The following is a 22199-nucleotide window of genomic DNA, read 5'->3' on the forward strand; positions in this document are numbered from 1 at the left end:
AACCGAAAATGTAAACCAAAAGACATGTCTCTGCACTGTCAAATTCTTTTGAAATTAATGATTTATTTCAAGCGGGCATAAAGGGTATAAATTAAAGAGGTTAGTTACACGTTGCTGGCTGGTGTTCTAAGAGGAAGCAAATGAAGAGTAATAACAGTTTTAAGAACATGATCATACTGAATAAAAAAAAACCAAAACAGGTCAGATAATCAAAGTCGTTCCATGAAACATGCAGAGGGTACAAAAAAAAAAAAAAATACAACTGCTAGCCAACAATGCGTCTGTCCAAAATGAAACAAAACAAGGCAAAACAAAGCATCACATTGGCAAAAACGCCAGCCACCGATAGCGCGTCAAATCCTCCATCCTGTTCCGGGGTCTTCTCGGCTGCTCTGACAGAAGCCGGAAATAGTTGCCTGATGGGTGTGTGCGCCACCCACTTCACAACACCATCCCTCCGCCCATCATCTCCAACCTCTGAGGGAACACACGTTTGCAGCAATTTAATTACTCACTCAATCTTAATAATGAAATGCAGACATTTGAGTGGATTTTTTGTTGCATTTTCTAGTCTTCAAACTTAATTGATTCATTCAAGTGAAGGTATCACTGTACGACGATTTGCAACATTATAAGTGACGTCTGATATGCTACCTGAGGAGGCTCAATGAAAGCCAGCCAATCGGACGAGTGCGTGGGCAGCAGCCCCATCGATTGACACTTGTAGATGGCCAACGCCGACCCCAGCAGGTTTCCCACCAGGTAGACCAGCCCCTGAAGCCACTGCTGACTGGAGCTCTCCAACAGCTTGAAGGCTGTTCAAGAAACGAGAGGAAGCCAAGTTGAGGATGAAAAGTTAAATCAGGTCCCACTGTGGAGAGGCCGCTGTCTCCCGCAAGGCGACGCACTCACTGGCTGACATAGACATCAGAGCCTGTATGGGCCTCCAAGCCATCATGCACACCATCATGATGGGAAAGATGGAGATGGTGTTCCCTGACATGTACATGATGAACAGGTTCATGGGGATCTGTTTTAGAGGGCCCAGCGCCACATCCCAGCATCGCTGTCAAGACAGGAGGAGGCACTGTCAACAATTCACCGACGTAAAACGTATGGCTCCTCACCGGACTCACCTTCTCCACCAGGTTCTTGTCAGTCTCCTGGATGCTGGTGTCGGGAACGGGCTTCTCTGAATATCCGATGGGATAAACGACATCTCCCTGACCGGCCTGACGGTCACTACGACACCTGGAGCAAAGCGGCACCACTGTCATCTCAAGTAGCAAGTCAAACTTAATAGTGTTCACCCGCAAAAGAATATATAAATAATTCTACATTCAAACTAACAACACAGTTCATCCTTTAGGCTGTTTATTACAACTGAATAATATCTGAATGTCTAGGATCTGTTTCAGAACCACTGTTATTTTCCTTGTCAGTTTAACGCAGTTTAATTAATATGTACATAGATAACAAATTCTGTTTAATTCTAGTACTGTGAAACCTGCAATTAGATTTCAGTGTAATCCAACGCACGCTTGGTGCATTGAAAACTGGTTTCAACCCAGCAACTTCAAACTCCCAAAACAAAAAAAACTCTCTCAGTGGAACTCCTTTGAAATTAATCTGGATTTTAAAACATGTAAAGAAACAAACCTTAACTATTATATAAAAAAATACACATATTCTTCCTCAATACTGAATAAATCAACTGAACTCAATATTGGCAGGGAAAGCGACTTGTTTATGGAACAAATCTGTTTATCTTGAATTGATTCAGTATACTGCTCAGGGTAAATATGAATAATATACTCATAATCCCTTGGTTCTTGCTGCCATCTTGTGGCATCTACAGGCAATTGTAAATATCTAGAGGGTCGTCAATTACTTGCGTATTTTCCACACACTGAACTCGTTACATCTGTTTTAGATTTACCTAGTGTTGCCTAAACTCAGTTCCAGAGCCCACTTCATCCTCCTGGAACCAGCTCCTCCTCGAGTGGACAGAATTCCCCCTCCCTGTCCCCGCGGAGATGCCATGGCAACGAAATGGACTGCGAGAATGGCCTGCTAAAGTTAAAAACGCACACAAACAGAAATCATTGTTGACATTTTGAATAGATAAAAAACACAACATATTTGAAATTCTATGTTTTATCATCTACGACTCCAAGGCTTTTACTGATGTTTTCGGGTTTTGCCGTGGTATTGAGATACTTTATGCAGGTATAGAATCCAAGTCTGAATTTTGGCATCCTGGCGTATTTTGAGAAGGTTTACGCGTGGTGAAGAGAGCTCGTCTTCTGCCAATCCGGAAGTAAGCGTGACGTCACGATAAAAGGTCACCTGCATCATTTCATTCACCTGCATTATTACATTTTGGGGCGACATTTAAATATTGCTCGCCAGATCAGATGAATTTTTGATAATTTGGCAACACTCCCCGGATACGATAACCTTTTAATCATTTTGCTTGTGTCAGAATGGCGCTGTAGCCTCAATTAGCAAGAGCTGCTAGCATGCTACCTGGAGAAAGCAAAAACAAGCATGGTCCCTCGAGTGAAGCAGCGGTATATTACAACAGCCCGACTTTGTAACCAGAGCCTTTCAATGCCACTTAAATTCTGCATTTACCTTGAGAAAGAGTCCAAAGCGATGCTAGTGGTTCTTTTTGGACGATGACAGGAGTCCACTCTTCTTCGCTGCTTCCGGCATCGCAATGACGAGTTTGTTGCGCAAAGAGTCACAGTGTCCCCTTGTGGCCTTTTGGAAGAATTACTACATTGTCCACATCAAATGAGTTAAATTAATTTGGCTTTTATTACACGTTTGATCCTTTGTCATTTCCGCCAGATAATAAATCAACCGATGAAGAATTCAAGTTTGTATATCATGGCTATCTTAGTGCAAACATTCAAGACAGTGAACCATGACGTCACAAATCATAAAACGGCAGTGCAATCGTCATTGTAACATGTTACCTGTTTTTTACATCAGGGTCATGACTTGAGAAGTTAATGACAACATAGTTGCAAGAGGTGTACTTGTCACTTGTACAGGCTGAGCTCAGGGCTGTGGTACAAACACATGTAAGAGTCACACAGCAGCCGGCGAGCGCGCTCCGGAAGGGAGACGGGGTCCACCCTGCCGAGCTCCTCCTCCGACAGGCTGAGGTAGCAGCCTACCTCGGGACACGGCCTCACCAGGGGGACGTTGAAGCCGTTCTCACCTCCTGGACAAAAATCTGGCCGGTTGATTCGGCTGGCAGGGCTTTTTAACGTAATGACCCGCAACTTTGCGTCTCACCTTGACGATCGGCCATGCTGTCAAAGAAGAGCCAATCGGAGGGCAGCGGCCCGTGTTTGACGAAGCTGACGTAATGGCTGGTCTCGATGCACGTCACGGCGAACAGAGACATCTGCTGGCGAGCGCAGTCAAGATGGGCGTTCCACACCCCTTCGGGGACGACGATCTCCAGCGGGCAGTGAGACGTCCGCTTCCTGTGACTGTGAACCTGACGAGAAACATGAGCACTGACTCGCGAGATGCGTTGTGGTCAGCGGCAGGCTTCGGGGCCCGGTCCACGTACCTGAGTGTTGCAGGTCTTGCAGTATTGTTTGAGGTGTCCTGGTGTGATGTCTCCATCTTCGTAACACTCCGTGCACTCCCATTGGGCTAAAGACTGACAGATGCTGCACTGCCTCAAAGCTAAATGAATGTGCACACACGACATGTACATTATATCCTAATACAAAGGAACATGATGCCATAAAAATATGACATTGTGGTCAAATATTAGGGTTGCAAAATTAGCTATATTTTGAAAGAAACCTTTTCTATGGGAATTAAGGGGTACAAACTAGGAATTCACAGAATTGAATGATGACTCTGAATGGGAAACTTGAATTTAGTCGTCAAAAATGAATAAATATGGTCAATTTAATAGTTTTTTTTAATAAACTGTTTTGTTATTTTTAGGCATTTTTAAGTACTTGAAAGGGTTGAAAACAGGTTGAGACCAAATATATGAACTCTAATCTGTCTGAGAAGTGTTGCAAAACTCTGCCTCTATCATTTGAAGTGCAATAATCAAGTGTATGACTTTTTCTTTTTTTTTAATTTCCTGAATAGTTTCAAATTTGGAAATTTCCGCATCATTTTTAACCCTACTGAGCATTGGCAACAATTGTCAGTTACTGTCATCCAGCAGGTCTGTGATGTCCAACGTGAGGGTGGGCAAGATGATGTCAAACATCTTGAAGTCCTTCCCAAAGCGGGGCATGAGCAGAAGGAGGCAGGACGGAGCCTGTGGCAAGGGTCAAATACAATAGAAGGATTTTACCAGATGTGACGCCGTGCCGTGCCTCCACTTACCTCTGCTAACTTGAGTCCGGCGTGGAGGAAGGAGGACTCCAGCAAGGTCTGGACGCTGGCCACCCTCATGGGGCTGAACAGCGGCGAGGGGAGCAAAACGGAAGCGTCCGCAGGGGAGGGCGAACGAGGAACGTGAGGCGGGAAGAGCTGGTACAGGTGACACTCTTGCGGCTTTTGAGACAACGATCTAAAGGGGGTAGAAGGAAGAAGACACAAATGTCATTCAGTCATCTTGTGGGGGTAATTAAATTGTCACAGCAGAAATCATAAAAAAAAAAAAAAAAAGCAAGATTAAGATTGTTGGTGTATGCTGAAACACGATTATAATAATAATGGGGTGAAATCGTGAGGCGCAAGGAGGTGTGGCACCACCTGATCCTGAGGAGCGGCTCGACACGGAGGAGCAGGAAGAGCTTGTTGAGGAACTCCTCCGGATCTGGGCAGACGTGAAAGGTGGAGCGGCGTGGCGGCATTCCTGGCGCACAAACAGAAAGTGCACGGCAATCTCGCTCACATACCTTTCTCTTGGGTGGTGAAACCTGCGTCTTGGTTGGCCGCCTCCAACAGTCGCCTCAAGGCCATGGTTTTACTGGCGCACACGTAGCCGTACCTACAAAACGGACAGGCCTCATGGAAAATGTCTGAGTTCATATTATATAACAATTTACCTCAGGTCACATCTTTTTCGACTGAACTGAAACTATGGCGGGAGTGATGAAGACTCATTGAAGACCATTACCACCCATTACTCTTCCTTGGTCAAATGACATGTACGGGAGAAAGATCAGACCAAGGTCAAGTGACAGGCGCACCTGCGTAACGGGTTGACGATGTCGCAGCGTAGAAGGTCCTGAGCTTTACCGGAGCTCGGGTCCACTTGCGTGCCGTCCGAGGGCCAAAACAGTAGCCAGTCTGCCGAGCTGCAGCAGGAGAAGAGGCTGCGGATGGCGAGACGGAGTGAGACCGAGCGCCTCGATAGAGGCGTCGCTGAACGCGGGATCTTAGTCAGCACGGCACCTGAACAGCGTGGCATCCAGGTAGCAGGAGTTGAGGTGACCCTGGATGCCTTTCTTCCAGCCCTGGTACAGTTCCTTGGCTTCGTCCCCTTCGGCGGGAAGAGTGTCATCCTCCACCCGCTCGCTGTCCCACTCGGCAAAAGCTGCTCAGCCAGAACCAAAATATGACCGCTTAAACTCACCTGGTTAACACACGTGCACGACGCAATCTCTTTACCAATGGAGTTGCAGCGCTCTACTTGATTGACGCGTGCTTCCGGAGCGGGGAATCTGGAATCTCGCCGACAGTTACTGAGCTTGACGAAGAGCCCCTTGTTGGGCGGGCAGCGGAAGTGGCGCTCGCCAAGGTACGTGCCGTCGGATCCTGCCGAGACCTCCTGCTCCTGCGTGGGCAGTTTGAAGCGACACATTTTCCCTTACTTTGACTATGTTGTCAACTTGTACAAATCAAGTGTTCTCAATCTGAAAGGAGCACGAGGCCGCAGGAGGTAACGAGCGGGGTCAATTTACCAGCTCGATGCCCGCCACCGGCTCGTAAATTCCCTCGATGCGTCCAATCCAGCGGATCACACCGTAAAGCGGCGGGTCGTTCACTTCCACCATGGAGCCCTCCTCCAGGTCATCACAGTCGTCCACGCTCACACCCCGGTCCGTGTCCGGCGAGCCGGGTGGCGAGGGCGGGGCATGCGTGCCGTTGGTGTGCTGCACCACCGTCAGATCAGCGGGTTTGGGCGGCGGCTGTGGCGGCGGAGGCGGGGGCGGTGGCAGGGGATCGTGGAACGGCTTCGGAGGTGGTGGGGGAGGAGGAATGGGTTTGAAGGGTTTTATGGTGGGCGGCAAAAGAGCCACTTTGGAGGTAGAGGTGGGCGTCAACGCAGGGGCAGGTTTGGCGGCTGGTGGGGAGTTTTTTGTGATGGATTTGAGGACTTGGGCGGGAAGGATGGCGTGATGCTGGGACTCTGCGGTCGATAACAACAGTAAGTTTTGCTAACAGCTCAACAAGAAACAAAGAGTGATTTGAGGCCATTAATTGAAAACAAATCACTTAATCACTAAATCGGGATCCGCTACCTGGGGACACCTTAGAAGAAGGCAGCAGTTTTCCATACAGGGCAGAGGGAATTTGGCAGAGCTTCTCTCCTCTGTAATTGCCATCCCAGTTGCCCGTAGGAGTGTCCTCAAAAATAAAACAGCAAACGTTTAACACACTGCCCACCGATAAAACATCCCCGGAATGCAGGAAGCAACTCACCAGCAAGACGCCCACGTAAATCAAAGATGAGGATTGACGGGGCAGCGGGCCACAGAAGCGCACCTCTCCGCTTACGGTCGAGCCCTCCAAGGAGACGCTAACCCGCTGACCCACATCGAACGGCAGGGGACCAGCAGGCCCGCGAAGTGGCCCAGCAGGCCCGCGAAGCTGACGTGGCATTACGGTAGGCGGCTGCTCGGCTAAAACGCCAGAAGACTGAGGCTGAGTAGGAATGGCGGCCAGAGGCAGATGAACGTGATGTCTGGCACCGCCGCCGGGCGGTTGGACGTGTGCGGGGCGACTGTCGCTGTGATGGTTGCGAACGCTGCTGCTGCTGCGGCGGGGAGGGCGCTTCCTTTCTTGATAGTCTGGCTCATCGCCGCTGGACCAGTGTCTGAGCTTAATGTGGCTGACTGGCAAGAAGACGGCACAGCCGTCGGGACAGGTGAAGAGATTGCCACCGGTGCCCTTGCCTTTGCCCACCGCAGAGCCCTGCAGCCAAAGAGTGACGATTGAACCACATCATCAATAGAAAAATAAGCAGAAGTGACTTTACCTTGAGTTGCACCCCAAAATACTGAGGTCTGCTCCCTGCCGTCAGCGGCCCGATGTATTTGAGTTCAGCCTCAGCAAGCTCATCCGCTTGGTCCATTTGGACCCACAGGGGTGTGCCAATGGCCAAGTTAGCCAAATCGTAGAGCTTCTCACGATTGCCTGAAAAAAAAACAAATCAAGGAAGGCTCCCGTTGAATTGTTCTGTTGTACATTCAGAACTTACGTAGTAGTTCCAGCCGAGCATCTTGGATCACGGGCTCCAGCAGCCCAACACAGTCAGTTGGGACTTCAAGTAGAACCTTTCTGTCCAATTGTACAATGATGCCAAGTTCCAGCATCTGAGGAGAACCACACCCATTTGACATGATCACACCCAAAGTACTAAGGAATAAAGTCGTTGTGTTTTTAAAAATGGAGCTCACTGCTACCTTGACATATAGAAAGTCGGCTCTACTCCTACTTGATTGTCTGTCGGAGCACATGGACCCCCGCGGCAGCACGATGGTACCTTCCGAAGGGTCCGGGACATGTTGTTCGGTCGACAGCAAGAATATTTTCGGGGGGCGTTCTTTCCTTCTTAGGTCATGGGCTCCTGACATGTTTCGTGTAGTTACTCGCAGCTGGTCGACACAGAAAAGAGAGCTTTCAAATCTGATTTTTTTTTTTTAATGATATTTTTTATGACGGTTAGACTCAGTGACACCGCGCAAGAAGATAAAGGTTTACATTTTGCCAATCATCTTTCAGATTTAGTTGAAGCTTGCTTTTGACAAGTATTACCAAGGCGACACATTCCTAATTTGAAAACAGTCAGAAGTTTTCGTAGGGGGAAAAAAAGCCTGGTCGAAAAACTTACCAACTAAAATGTCAATCAGTCAGAAGTAAGGAACTCTCATAACAAACCGAACGGTAAAGCCGGAAGCACGTTGACTGACAGCAGTTCCAACCAATGAAAAGACGGAAAAGTTCCGCAGCCAATCAGGTCAAACATGGGCGTATTTTTGTAGGCTTCCTTTATAAAACGACGTTATAGTACATTTACAGTGTGTGCCAAAATATTGGCACGTAACTGTCATTTATACTCACCGATATTGTTTATTGAAAAATAAATAATAGTTTTTGTCTCCTTGAAATTAATAGGCATTTTAAATGAGTTCACTTTCATTTCTGAAATTAAATTGAGATGCACCAACCAAATGCCAAAGAACAAACTCCCCCAAGGTATAATTAAATGTCATATGCATTTTTAATTTCAATTTTAATAGTTCATAAATAGTATTTCCACATTATGTACAAAATCCAGTTCTAAAAAAAACACACAAAAATATACATAATCTAACAATATTAAAAACTATAGATGACATATTTTTGCATTGCAATTATAATCTAATAGCAACATTTCTTTGGCGTGCTGCCTACAGCATCGTATAAAGTACATTTCTGAAAGCAATAAATGAATAAAAGTGCAAGTATCCTAAAAGAAACTAACATTGGTAGAAGTTGGTTACCTTGTAAAAAATCACTTGAGTGCAACATATTGATATAAAATGTACTCAGATATTGGGAGCATTCCAAAAATAAAAGGTTGGAATTTTTATCTATTTCAATTGAATTAATTTAGTTAACTTCAGCGGTCTGCATATTGGCCCTTTGTTAGTAAGATGAGCTTGGCCATGATGTGACACTGGTGAGATGTGTGAATTAGCAAATTAAATGCTAAATTAAATCTCATTTTCTTTTTAAATCCAATACAGTACATTTATAAAGCACAGTTCAGTTATATTTAACTACAATACATTTGGTACTCCGCGAGGCTTATATTTGTTGAGGTGGTACTAACAGTGTAAAACGTTTGAGAACCACGGATGTCAAACATTTAATTGTCAACAAAAACCATCCTTCATTTAATTTAGAAAACTATCATGGATCTGACGTTTGGAAAAAGAAAATTATTCATTTGCAAAAACAGACATTATCATGATCATTCATCAGATCGGGATCATATTTAGAGTCTCATCCCAAGACAAAGGCAACTTGTGGTTCATCGTGACGGCAGGCAGGCAGGCAGCATTGCTTGGACAGTGACATCATTGCTACGGCCGGCGCGATGCGACGGCGGGCTCCTTGCAAAAGTCTCTCTTTCAAATCGCTTAGAGCGCAAACTGCAGCGGTCAAAAGTGCGGCGATGACTGCTCTGTATTGACAAAGTATGTGGTCAGCTCCCCTTTGCCCTTGACGTTGACGACTCCTCGGAGTGTGATGCCGTAACCCACGCTCTGGACCACCTGGGCCGTTTCCTCTGTCACCTGGACGCAGAGACAGGAGCAAACGTGATTGAAGAAAGCAAGGAGGTGAGTTAGTGGCGATGGACTGACCTGGATCCTGTCCAACACTCCCGTGCTGTCCATCCTGCTGGCCACGTTGACCGAGTTCCCCCAGATGTCGTACTGCGGTTTATGAGCCCCGATGACTCCGGCAATGACCGGGCCCTGGTTTATTCCTGAAAATGGACACTCAATTATTTCATTAAAGAACAAAAAGATGAACGGTAAATATTACTCAACCCCCTTGACCCAAGCCATTATAAAAAAAAAAAAATAAAAAAATTGCTTGTCGATGTCAATTACAATAATGTCACGGAGGGCGAATGGGCTCACCTATGCGCAGTTTGAAGCTGTTGAAGGAGTGCGTGTTGATGAGCTCCAAATTGTTCATTAAAGCGATGGCAAACTCCACCATGGAGCGCACGTGACTGTAGGACATGTCGCATTTCTGCAGAGGGACGCAGAAGTTTCAAAGGATGCATGAAAATGAGAAACAGCAAAATCGCAGATTTTTGGAGCAACTGTTTTTTCTTAGTTTTTTTTTTTTTTTAGTATACTAGTTATAAGCAAGTCGCTTATATATACACAATTTAACATTCTTTTGTTTTATTTGTCGGTTTTAGAGTCACAGTTTGTGATTGAATATACCTTCCGGTCATCCCATGATTGCGTCAGCCCCGCAGCCGCCATGTACGTACTCCCGATAGTCTTTATCTTCTCCACCGAAGAGAATTTCGGCTTGGATAAAAGCTGCGTGACATATGAGAAGGTGAGCCGAGAAGTCGGGCGTATGCTTCGGGAAAAAAACCCTCACACCTCGTCAAAGTCGGCAATGATCTCGTTGAGGAAACGTAAACACTCCAGACCATCTCTGTTGGCGCTGCTCTCGCTGTAGAACTCCTTAAACTGAGGCACCGAGGCGAACATGATGCACACGCATTCGTACGACTGGCTGTACAGGTCCTGAAACCACAGACAGGCCATCGAATTTCAGCAGCAAGCGATTTAGATATAGCGCCAATTCATAGGAAATTGATGCAAGGCATTTTTCAAAACCTGATAGACACACAAAAAACAACAATCACCTGATTGCGGACAGTTTTGCCCATGAAGAAGGAGGCCACGTGAAGCGGCAGAACGTTCTGGAGGAGAAGCTTGTTGACATTCTCCACAGTCTCCATCTCCTCTTGTTCCAACTTGAAACAGTGTTCCAACAGAAAGTCTACGCGGCAGCCCAGCTCATCCTGACAGAGTTGATTGATTGATTGATTGATTCAACTTTTTACTTTGAACATGGAGCAAAAAAAAATGGTGAAAAATCTGCAATAAAAATACTAGTTCCCGTACTGAAACAAAATCTATTTAGGTCCCGATTAACCCCAAATAAAGTTCAGCTGTTCTTGTAGGTTTATATATGCTGGCATATAACATAGTAATAACAATATTAATGATAATATTAATGGTAACCTATACCAAACCCTGCGTCTAACATATTTTTATGAGCTACTTCATGTTTAGATAATGTTTCAAAACTTCATCCATACTTTTCCACAGTTTTACACCACATATTGACAAACTTTCCTGGTTAAGACAGATTTTTGTTGCGCCAGTAAATCGCAATTCCCTTCCCTCTTCCCAAAACACATTTTCTGGTAGTTTGTTGTTTCCGTGTATTGTACAAACAGACACACACGCACCTGTCTGGCCAATATGATGCAGACAATATAAAAGATGACCAGCCAAACACCGGACATGATCTGAGGGTCCTTCAGCACACCGGGCCTGGGAAGGGCGCACAGATTGAAATGTGTCAGAACGCGTCATTCCGGGCGATAAGTCACCTGCGCATCTCTTCGGCGTCTGAAAAAGCTGCTCGCTCACTTGCTGGTGTTGTTGTACAGCAGGCTGATGAGGCAGTACGAGCGGTTGGCGTACACGTGGAGGAAGAGGGCCAAGTAAACCACCACGGCCAGCGTGAGGAGCAGAGCCTTCACCGACAAACATATCCTGACGAAGACGATGACTCCCAGCATGGCCAGCAGGCAGCAGTACAGGTAGTACTGGATGGATGGATGGAAAGATATTTGAGCATATAGTCTATGTCAGGGGTAGGCAAACTATTAGATCCGTGGGGCACAATGGGTTGTAAAATTTGACCGAGGGGCCAGACCAGGAGCACATGGATGGAGTGTTTTGGTAACCTCACTTCATCGGACAAAAAAAAAAAAATACATATAGTATATAGAGAAAATATATGCTTTAATTTGATATGAAAATGAACAAACGCATTACAACAAAATATCCGTCTTAGAGTGTGCCTCCGAGTGGGGACACTTGAGAATTACAGAGAAAATAAATCATAAACAAGGTTTATTTATTTAATTTTTTCAAGTTCGGCGGGCCTGATTGAAACATTTAACGGGCCGCATGCTGCCCCCGGGCCGTAGTTTGCGCACGTCCTGTCTATGTCCGACTAATCCGCTGAACTGCCCGTGTACTCTCGATTGTCTTACTAGTGAGGATAAAGCGTGTGGAGTATTCAGTGCATTAGCTTGCCATGCATGCTCACCAAGAGCAGCCTGCACATGTTCATTGATAACTCACAGGCACAGTGTAGAGTTTGAGACCCTCCAGCGAGCTCCTGTCGCTAATTTCGGTGCAGTTGTTACCTGGGATGAAAACCTGACGAGGAACAATAAAAGAAGGAATAGTTAAATATGCGGAAGCTACAATATTAATATTTAGAACAAGGCAGTAAAGAGGTTCCGCTGTGTATTTGAAAATGAGGGCAAAAGGCTCACAAAGTTGAGGATGGCCATCAGCAGCGTGATGAGCAAACTCAGGCACACGATAAACAGCCGCAGCGCCGCCCTGGTGGAGACGGCACGAGACAGTCTTGCTATGCAATTAATGCGGGGCGGTGTCTTGGAATGCCATTTCTAAAAAAAATAAATAAATAAATTAAAAAAATAAATTAATAAATAAAAAAAGAGGTGAATTATATGTTAAATTCCTGTCGACATGTTTTGTTGGCAGGTTTGGCCCAGCATACCTGTAAGTAGCCACAGAATGCGATGGACAAAAGAAGTACCAGCACAGGAAACGTGGCGCTGTAGGACACGGCCAATTCAAAGTTCCTGGCAAGGAGGGGCAAACACATTTGTAAGACCTACGTATAAAGTACTAATATTTACCAGCAAAGATTTGTAATGTTAATGTTTCCCGGCAACTAAAAAGTATAAATTTGAGAAAACTCTTCATGAGCTACTAAAGTCCTTGATATACTTCTTGAATGTTATTCTCTAACAAGTGAACCATCACATGTAACTTTAAGAAATAGAAAATGCGTATTATGTAAAAAATGGAAACCAATTGGTTGTTTGTTATTAAGTGAAATATATGAAGTAAAAATAGTTTAGCTGAATGTATGATTATTCTATGCAATTTTCAGTACGATACTGGAGTACTGCGTCAAATAAGGGGTGGGCAAACTTTTTTGATTGGTGGGCCACAATGGGTTCTAAAAGCAGATGGATGGAGTGTTTTGGTAACCTCACCTGATTAGAGAAAAAAAAATACATTTAATTTTAAATGAAAATGAACAAAAGCATTCCCACAAAATACCAGTGTTTGACACACCAGAGTATTTAGAAAATAAAACATTGACAAGATTTATTCATTTCATTTTTTTTCAAGTTTGGCGGGCCGGATTAAAACGTTTCACGGGCCGCATGTGGCCCCCGGGCCGTAGTTTGCCCACACCTGCATTAAATAATATACAGTAGCTGCAGCTTCGCAGTCAACTTCCCCTGTTATATTGTCATAAGCATCAAGTCACTGGCATGAAACTGCAAAAAAATGCTCCTGAAAATCAAAATGATGAATCGCTCCTTAAGTGAATTATTTGACTTGCAAAATTGCTCGAAAAACAAAAAGTTCTTGTCAAGCCTTGCGAATAATAACAATTTGGGCGCCACTCACTTGTCAGAAACGAGCATCTGGACCGCAAAAAGGGTGACAAAGACCAAAGCGAGGCATGTCATGGACTGGTGTAAGCCCTTCACCTCTGACAGGCGGAACTGTAACACAAACACACACACACACACACACACACACACACACACAAAGTGTAACACAAAAGCGCCACGGTGGGCTCACTCCCGGCTGGTCATGTGACACTACCTGCTTCTCCAAGCGCATGTCATTGAACAGCAGCGTCAGACAGTTAAGCCTCTTGGCCCTCCACCTGGGGAACACACAAACAGATCAGAAGGAGAGGCAACAAGAGATTTAAAAAATATATAAATAAAGAAATTAAAAACATCAAACCCACCCTGCAGCGTCCAGCGTGTCCAGCGACCCCCTCACACAGTTATCTACAAACAAACTGAGACAAAAAGCACAAATTCCATCTTTCCCGCTCGTAGAAAAGTTACGATTACTTCAAATTCAGGTTGTAAAGCATTTTAGTGCATTTCATCCTGAAACATTTTAGCCACTTTTAGTGAGTGGCGTGTTAACGGCATTGACATTTTTGAGCAGCAACTTCCCACACTTATTTTGAAACGTCAACGGAGCATACCAGGGTGGGCTGTTCTGACAAGTTGGTCTTTCCTGAAGCAGACAGACATTTTCCAGTCAGGACACATGATTCTATATGCATTTGAAAAAGTGTAGCACGTTTCGTGCGCGTTCAACATACAGCTGATGACTGCTGCTGGTTCACCGCCACCTCGTTCATCTTCTTGGGCATCTTGGAGTGATGGTTGCTGAGTTCGGCGAAGGGCCGGATGTTCCGCCACGACTGAAGGTACTGCGACATGCGCATGGACGCCCGCTGCCTGTTCTCAACGGTGGCAAAGAGGTTGGCCTGGAAACAAAGAAGGTACACGTCACATGTTTGTGCCCCCGCCGCTTTGTACCGCATGAACACCCACCGTTGATTGTCTTTGGAGTAAGCCGTCGGAGTTGTTGGGATCCAGCACCAAGAAGGTTTTTCTTCCTTGAAGAAGAGGATCGCGACTCCCGCCGTCGCCATCCTCCACTTGGTACGCTCCGTTCAAGTGTTGCAAAGTCTCTTCTGTGATGTGAACTCGCCTTGTAGAAAGGAAATCACATTTTTATCTCCTTTCATAGCAGAAACTCCCGAGTCGCGATTTTCTTCATTTTTAAGCGCTCACCCAGGAACACCTCCTGACTCCATGTGATTGGCTAGCGTGACGTCATGTGACCACACGTCGTACTGCCATTTTTGCAAGCCGATCACACCCGAGAGCACGTTGCCCGTGTGAACGCCAACGCGCATGCTGATGTCCACTCCTGTGGCCTCGCGTAGTTTACTAAAAGACAAGAAAAGGAGAACCTTGACCCGAGCAAGTTTGTCACTCCGGGGACGCTTAGAGACCGGGCTGGCCTGCCAAAAAACTAAATCTGTACCAGTATATGCTAATTGATAAAAAAAAATTATTCTTATTATTATATTTCGTTAACCACCCAAAACATCTCGAGTAAGCGAGAATGTACGCTTAATAAATCTTTTCGACTTTAGCTCCCTCCCATAAAAAATCATCGATATTAAAAAAAAAAATTTTTTTAAATCCTCAAATAAATAAATTGGTAAGTGCTGAACCGCGAGAGTATGCGGTGGTCCACTGGGTATCAATTTTTCCAATCGAAATGAATTTACATGCCATGAATCCTTTCCAGCACTCCCAAAATAGCACATTATGTTGTTACATGCTTTTAATAAAGAAAAATAGCACTATATCACAGCACAAAAAGTGAGGACATTTTTTTATTTTAGTAGCAGAAACGCAAAACAAAAAGTCAATGGCAACTATGAAAAACGATTTGGCATCAGCAGAGATTTGGCAACATTTTTCTTGGCGCAACCCAGCTCTGTTGCTCAAACAACTAATACATGTTTGCATACAAATCTACCAAATGCCAAACCAATTAAAAGATTGGAAATAGCTTTCCGACGGTGTAAGTCGTTTTGCCAAGACAGAACAAAAAAAAAAAAAAAAAATCTACCAAACCAAAATATCCTTCCTTTTAATACTACGGCAGCACCATGCAACAGAATGCAAAAAAAATATTGTTTTTACGATGTGGAAGCCAAAAGTCGCATACACACACAGTGGACACGACCCCCCCCACACACACACTGTATGAATATTCATCTATTCCTTTAAAAGTGGTGTGAACGATTGAGCGACCTCAAAAGCCCGCAGTCAGTCTACTTGACAGTTTACACGCTACAGCTGCGCCATCATTGAAAAAATATGAATCACGATTATTTTAGTAACAATTCTTCAAACAATTTTTCATTTTTACGGGGTACAAAAAAATCTGTCGCTCTAACAATCTGAAGCCAAACAAAGCAAAAATGCAACAGAATCCAAATGAACGAGGCAACAGGTCGTAACTTGAGAACATTTGGCCCACTTTCATATGAAGGTGGCGTATGATGTGAAGAGGAAGTTGTGCTCGAAAAGGTCTGGCATGCAAATGAGCTGACCTGATAGCCGTGCACATGTCCAAGCCCATCTGAACACAGTTGCTGGCGTGCGTCGCGATCGGGTCAGGCAGGCCCGACACGCAGTAGTAGCAGTCGCCTAAGATCTTGATGCGGAGGCATCCGTTCTTCTGCACACAGTGACAGCGTGTGCAACAAACGTGATGGCACGTTGTCAAACACACACACACACACACACACACACACTCTTGGGCCGGTGTTGTTACCTTGGCGATGTCGTCAAATCTGCCAAAGAGCTTGTTGAGAACAGCGACGAGCTCCTCTGGTGAGCAGCTACTAGCCAGCTTTGTGAAGCCCACAATGTCTGCGTACAGAATGCTACACACACACACACACACACACACACACACACGCGCGCACACGTGTTGAGCATTACACACACTGAAGGCCAAGTAGCATTCTGACCGTTTCCCTCCTCACCTGACATCTTTGTGCTGTCGTATGTACAGGCTGTGGAAGTTGTGAAATTTTTGTCTATCTTCTTGCTCGCCCACGGGCTTAGTCAGCCTCTTGATCACCTCCGTTTTCAGCTCCATGGCGATGTAACGCGGCAACACCGACAGCAGCAGACGCTCCTGAAATAAAACGCAAGACCGACTCTTTCAGCTGGTCGCTTAAGAGTCATTCGACGAGGAATATTGCGATCAAACCTGCTGGTATTTTCTGATTTCCTTCTGGGAGCGGATGGTGCTGAATTTCTCTCTCTTGCGATTGGATATCCTGAGATCGTTTTCCGTGGTCCACAAGTGGAAGACCCCGATGCAGTTCACGCACAAGAACAGCATGCCGTTTGCCACCAGCTGTGAAAAGCGGGGTGATGTTTAGGCTTGGAAATTGCAGTGAATTTCCAAAGTTGACGGGAATGCTGAGAATTAACTGGAATAAACCGGGAATGTACTGAATTGAAAGCCGTCTCTCATTAGTGAACTCAAATATAAATGGGTAAATGATATTAGAGTTGACGATGGCGGCTCGATTTGTGCTTCATGTGCAAGCAAACTTTGGATACGCGAATCAAAGCAGGGAAAGTACTGTAATGACCTCGCAAGTGGGCAAGGAGAGCTCTTCCTTTTGCAGGGATGTCTGCTTAACACAAAACAAAGGTTTAGAGTAATACTTACTCCAAAATCGGACAAATAACGTTAGTTGTTTTTTTAAATTGAGGGGAGGGGCTTGATAAGAAATGAAAAAAATTCACATTGTTTAGACGTTTAGTAGTACAGAGGCAGAAACTCTGGGTTGTAAAAAAAATTTTTTTTAAAATAGACTGACAGATTTATAGCGTATTTCATACACAATATGATTCATTTATTGATATTAAAAGTAGAATTAAAAGCAAGCAGAGTTAGACAGATTTAAAATCAAGAAAAAGACGTAAGAAAAAAATTGTAAAATTTATGAAAGAGCATACATAGAGTGTAAGAACAAGATTTTAAAAAATATTATAATAAATAGATTTTAGCCTGGATTTAAAACCATTTACACTTTACACCAGCAAAGTGGGGGACTCTCTTGTTTACAAGCACAGGGAAAAAAAAGATTTTTACGGGTGATTTTGAGAGGACTTATTATACACGAGGGCTCATTATTCACGTGAATTTACAATATAGATGATAGCTTTCCATCCAATTCCTCCGTTATTCTCACAATTCACAGAAAGTTTCCAATTTGTAATGCAGTGACAGTAACAACTCTGTGTCTAAGTTGAAGTGAGCTGAGGAGTTTCATTTCCACATAAGTAGTGCTCTGCTGTGATCTTGTGGTATCTTTAGGCAATTACAGTTTTTCTCATGTCGTCGTCAATTACTCGCAGATTTTCGCTGCTGGCGGTAGCGCAGGACATTTGAAATTCACTTTTTTTTTTTTTTTTTTTCCTTTCTTCACAACCCTAATCCAATTGGACGCACCTGCACAGCCAAGTTTGGCGTCTCCGGACTTGTGACCGGGACGTAAACACTGATGATGATGATGTGTGTAACGCTGGTCCAAATCCCAACCATGAGAGCCCAGGCCAGCGAGAGAGGCAGCACCGTGTACACGCTCAGTGACAGGAAGAGGAAGAAGGCGACCTGAGGCAGAGGAAGTCAGCGCGGACAAATATGAGTTTCATTTAAGAAAGCTCGGGTCACGTGATGTCACCCCACCTGCTCCCACGTTGTGACGGGTCCTCCGGTGAAGATGAAAACAATGGCGGTGACGTAAAGCGTCCCCCAGACGAAGAGGGCCAGGGCCCCGGCGCAGCGCCTCACGGTGGCCAGCCACGGCAGGCACACCAGCAGGCCGGCGCTCAGACATAGAACCACGCACAACACCGACAAAGCTCCCACGTGGACGTCAAGATTCTGTGGACAAAGTGCAACCTTTAAACGCAACACATGCTAATGCTAATTGTCCAATTGTGTGTCAATATCAAAACAGTAGTCTCAGTCTTGATATTTAAATATAAAAGTTTGAATTATCTTTTGTTATCTGTGATGCAGCTCTAACTTTGTTTAAGTAGCAATTTTTTAAAGGGTGAAATGACAGTAGGCGCTTAGCTAATTCACATTAGCTCATCTATGGTGTTTCACGTTAAATGTTAGCATTAAGCTAATTGGTGGTTGTTGTTATATGGTTCGGTTGACCATTTGGCGGTTTAAACAATATTCAATTCTCTTTTGCCTTACGTGTCAGTTTTTCATTAAACTTCAAGAGTAAGTTTAAAGGGGAAGCTAAGTCAAACATTTTCGTTACAATATGTTAAATGCGGTCCCACCAGTCTAAACTGATTAATATTGTGTATGTGGAATATTATTTAACTCATTCACTACCAGTCAAATAAAAGAAATAAATAAAAAAAAGATCGTTGGACGTTTTAAATGGCAGTAAATGAGTAATCAGCAAAATCCGCTCATTTTTAAACATCTCAGGGGGCGGCCATTTTGCTACTTGCTGTCAACTGAAAATGACATTACAGTCGCTCAGGTGACCAATCACGGCTCAGCTTGTGGACCTCACATGACCAAACTCATTAAGCAGCTGAGCCGTGATTGGTCGGTTCCTGAGTGCTGACCAACTGTGATGTCATTTTCAGTCGACAGCAAGTAACAAAATGGCCGACCCCAGAGATGCATTAAAAACGAGTGGATTTTGCTACTTAATTCATATTCCACAAACGTAATATTTTTCAGAATACCACGTTTAGACTAGTGTAACATATTGTAAAGAAAATGTTTGACTTAACCTCTCCTTTAAGTGTGTTTAAAGCATGTCGGGGTGTTAAACTACGCAAAATCTTATTCTATGATCTCTCTACCTATCGTGGGATTAAGTCAGGGGTTCACTGGACAATTTTTACCCCAACACACACACACACACACACATACACACTGTGGTTCTCACCCTTCCCATGGTAGGAATGAGGACAATGATGGCGATACAGAAAGCCAAAGAAAGCACAAGTCCAGACAACATGGCTGGCGTCTCCTCCCCACACTGCAGACATCCCCTGTGCATGGACCGGTAGCAGGAGCTGGCGGCTTCTGCGGCGCTGCGCTGGGACAAAGTACTTCCACGCCCTTCTTCATGCTCCACGCTGCTCCCGGTACTCACAGAGTCTTTCGGTAAGCTGCCGTTTTCCTTTTTCTTGCTAAATTTGGAAGCGGGTCTTTTTTTCCCCCTTTTTTTGGACTGTTTCCCTTCCACGGTGTGTTCAAAGAGATTGGAAGGAGAAACAGAGTTGGTCTTTTCCCAGGATCTTCCACTGAGCTCACTTAAATCGCCGCTGAAAGCGGTGCTGGCGTAGCCGGGGCTGGAGTGAGAGCTGCCATAGTCCGAGTCGAAGGCGAAGTCCAAGTTGAGAGAGGACGCGTCGACCCCTGCTGCGTCACTCACGGTCGAGTCGTTCGACAAAGAATCCACCAGCAGAGGCTCAGGTAGGTGGACAGACGCTTGGCTTTGTGAGAGTCCTGATTGGCTGCCAGGCAGTCCTTCAACATCAGCAGTGTCTGCGATGTGGCCAAGTTCGAGTGCATCTATTCCAGTTTGGGTCACGCCATCAACCTGCAATGCTGCTGCGGCTTCTTGGTCAGGCCGCATCTTCTCCTGGACCCTTCCGTGCCGTCGAGGAAGACTGACAGATGTGCTCCTGTGGAAACAAAGTTCACTGATTTTTCCACATCATCATTTCATGCTGCAAAAAAGGGGTGTCCAAACTTTTTTGACAGAGAAGTGGAAGGATGCAACCTTTAATTTAACACGCTCAAACGCAATCCATTGCCGTGGGCAAAGTACACAAATGGTTTTTAAAAAATTATGTATCTCTTAAAATAATAATTAAGCCCAAAGTGAAGGATTTTCAATGATTTTTTTGAGTGGCCAGTTGAGCCGTATCACCCCATAGTAGCGCCGCCAATGCAGTGAACGAGCAATAGAATCCCATCTTCACATTCAGAAGCAAAACAAGAGCAATCTGTGCTCAGATGCCCTTGACACGGAGCAGAAAGCGGCGCAAACAATCGCGATTCTAAGGCGCGTCTTTGTGAATGATGAAATGATTGGTGGAAAATGAGGAAGTGTGAATGAATTTCCCCTTCTCCTGCTTTGTGTGTGTCGATTGCTAATTTTAGTCAATTTTGCGGGCCGTTGGGAAATGAACAGTGGGCAGCAAATGTCATACTTTCGACACCCCAGCTAATGTTTTTGGTGTTCACCCAATTGTGTGTGTGGGTGTGTGTGTGTGTATGTGTGAAACAGACCAGTGTTGAATGCAGAGTGTTCCTTGTTGGTGCTGTTGATCGTCCTCAATCGGCACTCAACCATCGATGGACGACGTCAAAGTCTTCCTGCCACAAAAGAGGGTCAACAACAGCGTGATAATGACACACTCAAACCCTTAATTCTATAATGACATCCTTTGGTCGCTTTTCTATTCTGCTAAACTCGTTTGTCCGGCTATTTCCTCAGTCAGACATGGTTCAGGCGTGTACTGGAATGGCATGACAGCGATGCACCTTAACAACAACTTTCCAGTCACCACCTTGTCCAACAATCAGGTGCTGTCATCTTCCTTCACTAGATTTCTGATCATTGCAAATTATCAACACCAGCAACGACCATATGGAAGCAACTAGATGCCACATAATTGAAAGGTTATTTCATACTACATGTATCGTGTGAGGCGTATCAAAAAAAAAAAGTTCCTGTTCCGTGTCATTCATTTTAAATACATTTCGTGTGCCAGACAATCAACCAGCATGTCTACAAAAAGAGCCTCCGGCGTTTGGAGCATTGTAAACGTTATCACCATGACAACGCGCCCTTTCACAATGCCCCGAGCATCTGACACTTCCTGGCTAATCTGAAAATGACCTCCCTACTCACCAGAGTGGGTTCAGTGTGATTCCCCATGGATCATTTTTAAAAATTAATTAAGTGACGAGATGAAGGACACGACTTCAAGGATTAAGCAGGAACTTGTACCTGATACCTAATCACTGTCATTTGTCAGCGGCGTCAAGGAGGTTTCAACCACAAATGGAAAATACACATCTGTAACAGTTTCGGCCATGTTGTAAAGGAAAATCTGACAAGGGATTACATCACCAATCAAAAACAAGAAGTGCAGACAACTGGATGTGGAAGGTAATGCGATGTACATTAAAGGTACACTACATTACTTTCAACATGTTGACGTGAGCGCCATTAACTTCACCTGCGTTGTACTTTTTACAAAGGCAATCATGACATTCTTGAAATTTAATGTGAGTCCGGTGCGGTTAGCTTGTCTTACCTCGTGACACACGTTCAACTTAGTCATATTCCACTTCCAACAGCCTGCCTTATGGCCAAAGCGCGACAAAACACATCCACATCATAAAAATCGAGAGTACGCTTTCAAAACGCCGAAGAGAACAACTGAGAGCGACCCGGCAGGTGTGAGCGACAATTCCAGCGCGAATGTACACACAGCAGCTTTCATTCTTCCAACAGAGGTGGGAGGGTGCGTGCGTGCGCAAACGTGCGCGTGCATGACGCCAAGCGACCAGCTCTTTCGGTTACGAAGCGTCTCCTCATCGATGTCCTGCGAGAGGAGGGAGGTGAAAAGGAGACAATCACGATGCGCTTTCAGACCTTTATTGAACGTGATAAACGCAAAA

General features: G+C 44.9%; 3 protein-coding genes across 4 annotated transcripts; all 3 read right to left on the reverse strand.

The window, feature by feature from the left end:
* Positions 1–43: 43 nt before the first annotated feature.
* Positions 44–2795, reverse strand: emc4 (ER membrane protein complex subunit 4). Of its 2 annotated transcripts, none has more exons than XM_088294252.1 (6): positions 2638–2795; positions 1940–2073; positions 1137–1251; positions 913–1066; positions 655–815; positions 44–477 (listed from the first exon to the last, which is right to left on the reverse strand). In XM_088294252.1, exons 2-6 carry the CDS (start codon positions 2041–2043, stop codon positions 442–444), a joined length of 570 nt encoding a protein of 189 aa, XP_088150378.1. In that variant the 5' UTR covers positions 2044–2073; positions 2638–2795; the 3' UTR covers positions 44–441. The 2 variants fall into 2 exon arrangements, with proteins under 2 accessions (XP_088150378.1, XP_088150380.1); XM_088294254.1 differs by having other exon boundaries at positions 1940–2070; positions 2638–2743.
* A 17-nt stretch (positions 2796–2812) lies between these two features.
* On the reverse strand, positions 2813–8166 carry cyld3 (cylindromatosis (turban tumor syndrome) 3). The gene is made up of 17 exons (XM_088294251.1): positions 8057–8166; positions 7629–7820; positions 7424–7538; positions 7202–7359; positions 6646–7137; positions 6465–6570; positions 5904–6352; positions 5611–5776; positions 5395–5536; positions 5190–5315; positions 4896–4987; positions 4750–4813; positions 4378–4564; positions 4201–4309; positions 3593–3711; positions 3310–3517; positions 2813–3235 (listed from the first exon to the last, which is right to left on the reverse strand). The coding sequence occupies exons 2-17, from the start codon at positions 7797–7799 to the stop codon at positions 3051–3053; spliced, it is 2889 nt and encodes a 962-aa protein (XP_088150377.1). The 5' UTR covers positions 7800–7820; positions 8057–8166; the 3' UTR covers positions 2813–3050.
* Positions 8167–8427: 261 nt separating this feature from the next.
* On the reverse strand, positions 8428–22048 carry LOC148338704 (adenylate cyclase type 2). Its single transcript, XM_088292712.1, has 27 exons — positions 21833–22048; positions 20799–20885; positions 19444–20188; positions 18207–18404; positions 17970–18131; positions 16713–16862; positions 16483–16637; positions 16269–16380; positions 16045–16172; positions 14705–14863; positions 14462–14621; positions 14227–14394; positions 14107–14138; positions 13858–13911; positions 13707–13770; positions 13506–13603; positions 12577–12661; positions 12326–12463; positions 12129–12206; positions 11406–11584; positions 11222–11306; positions 10610–10768; positions 10341–10487; positions 10173–10274; positions 9858–9972; positions 9576–9700; positions 8428–9506 (listed from the first exon to the last, which is right to left on the reverse strand). Exons 3-27 carry the CDS (start codon positions 20137–20139, stop codon positions 9372–9374), a joined length of 3684 nt encoding a protein of 1227 aa, XP_088148838.1. The 5' UTR covers positions 20140–20188; positions 20799–20885; positions 21833–22048; the 3' UTR covers positions 8428–9371.
* Between the last annotated feature and the right edge of the window lie 151 nt (positions 22049–22199).

The sequence above is a fragment of the Idiotropiscis lumnitzeri genome, chromosome 4 (assembly GCF_059441095.1).
Source record: "Idiotropiscis lumnitzeri isolate Australia: NSW breed Sydney's pygmy pipehorse chromosome 4, RoL_Ilum_1.0, whole genome shotgun sequence".
Classification (NCBI taxonomy): Eukaryota; Metazoa; Chordata; class Actinopteri; order Syngnathiformes; family Syngnathidae; genus Idiotropiscis; species Idiotropiscis lumnitzeri.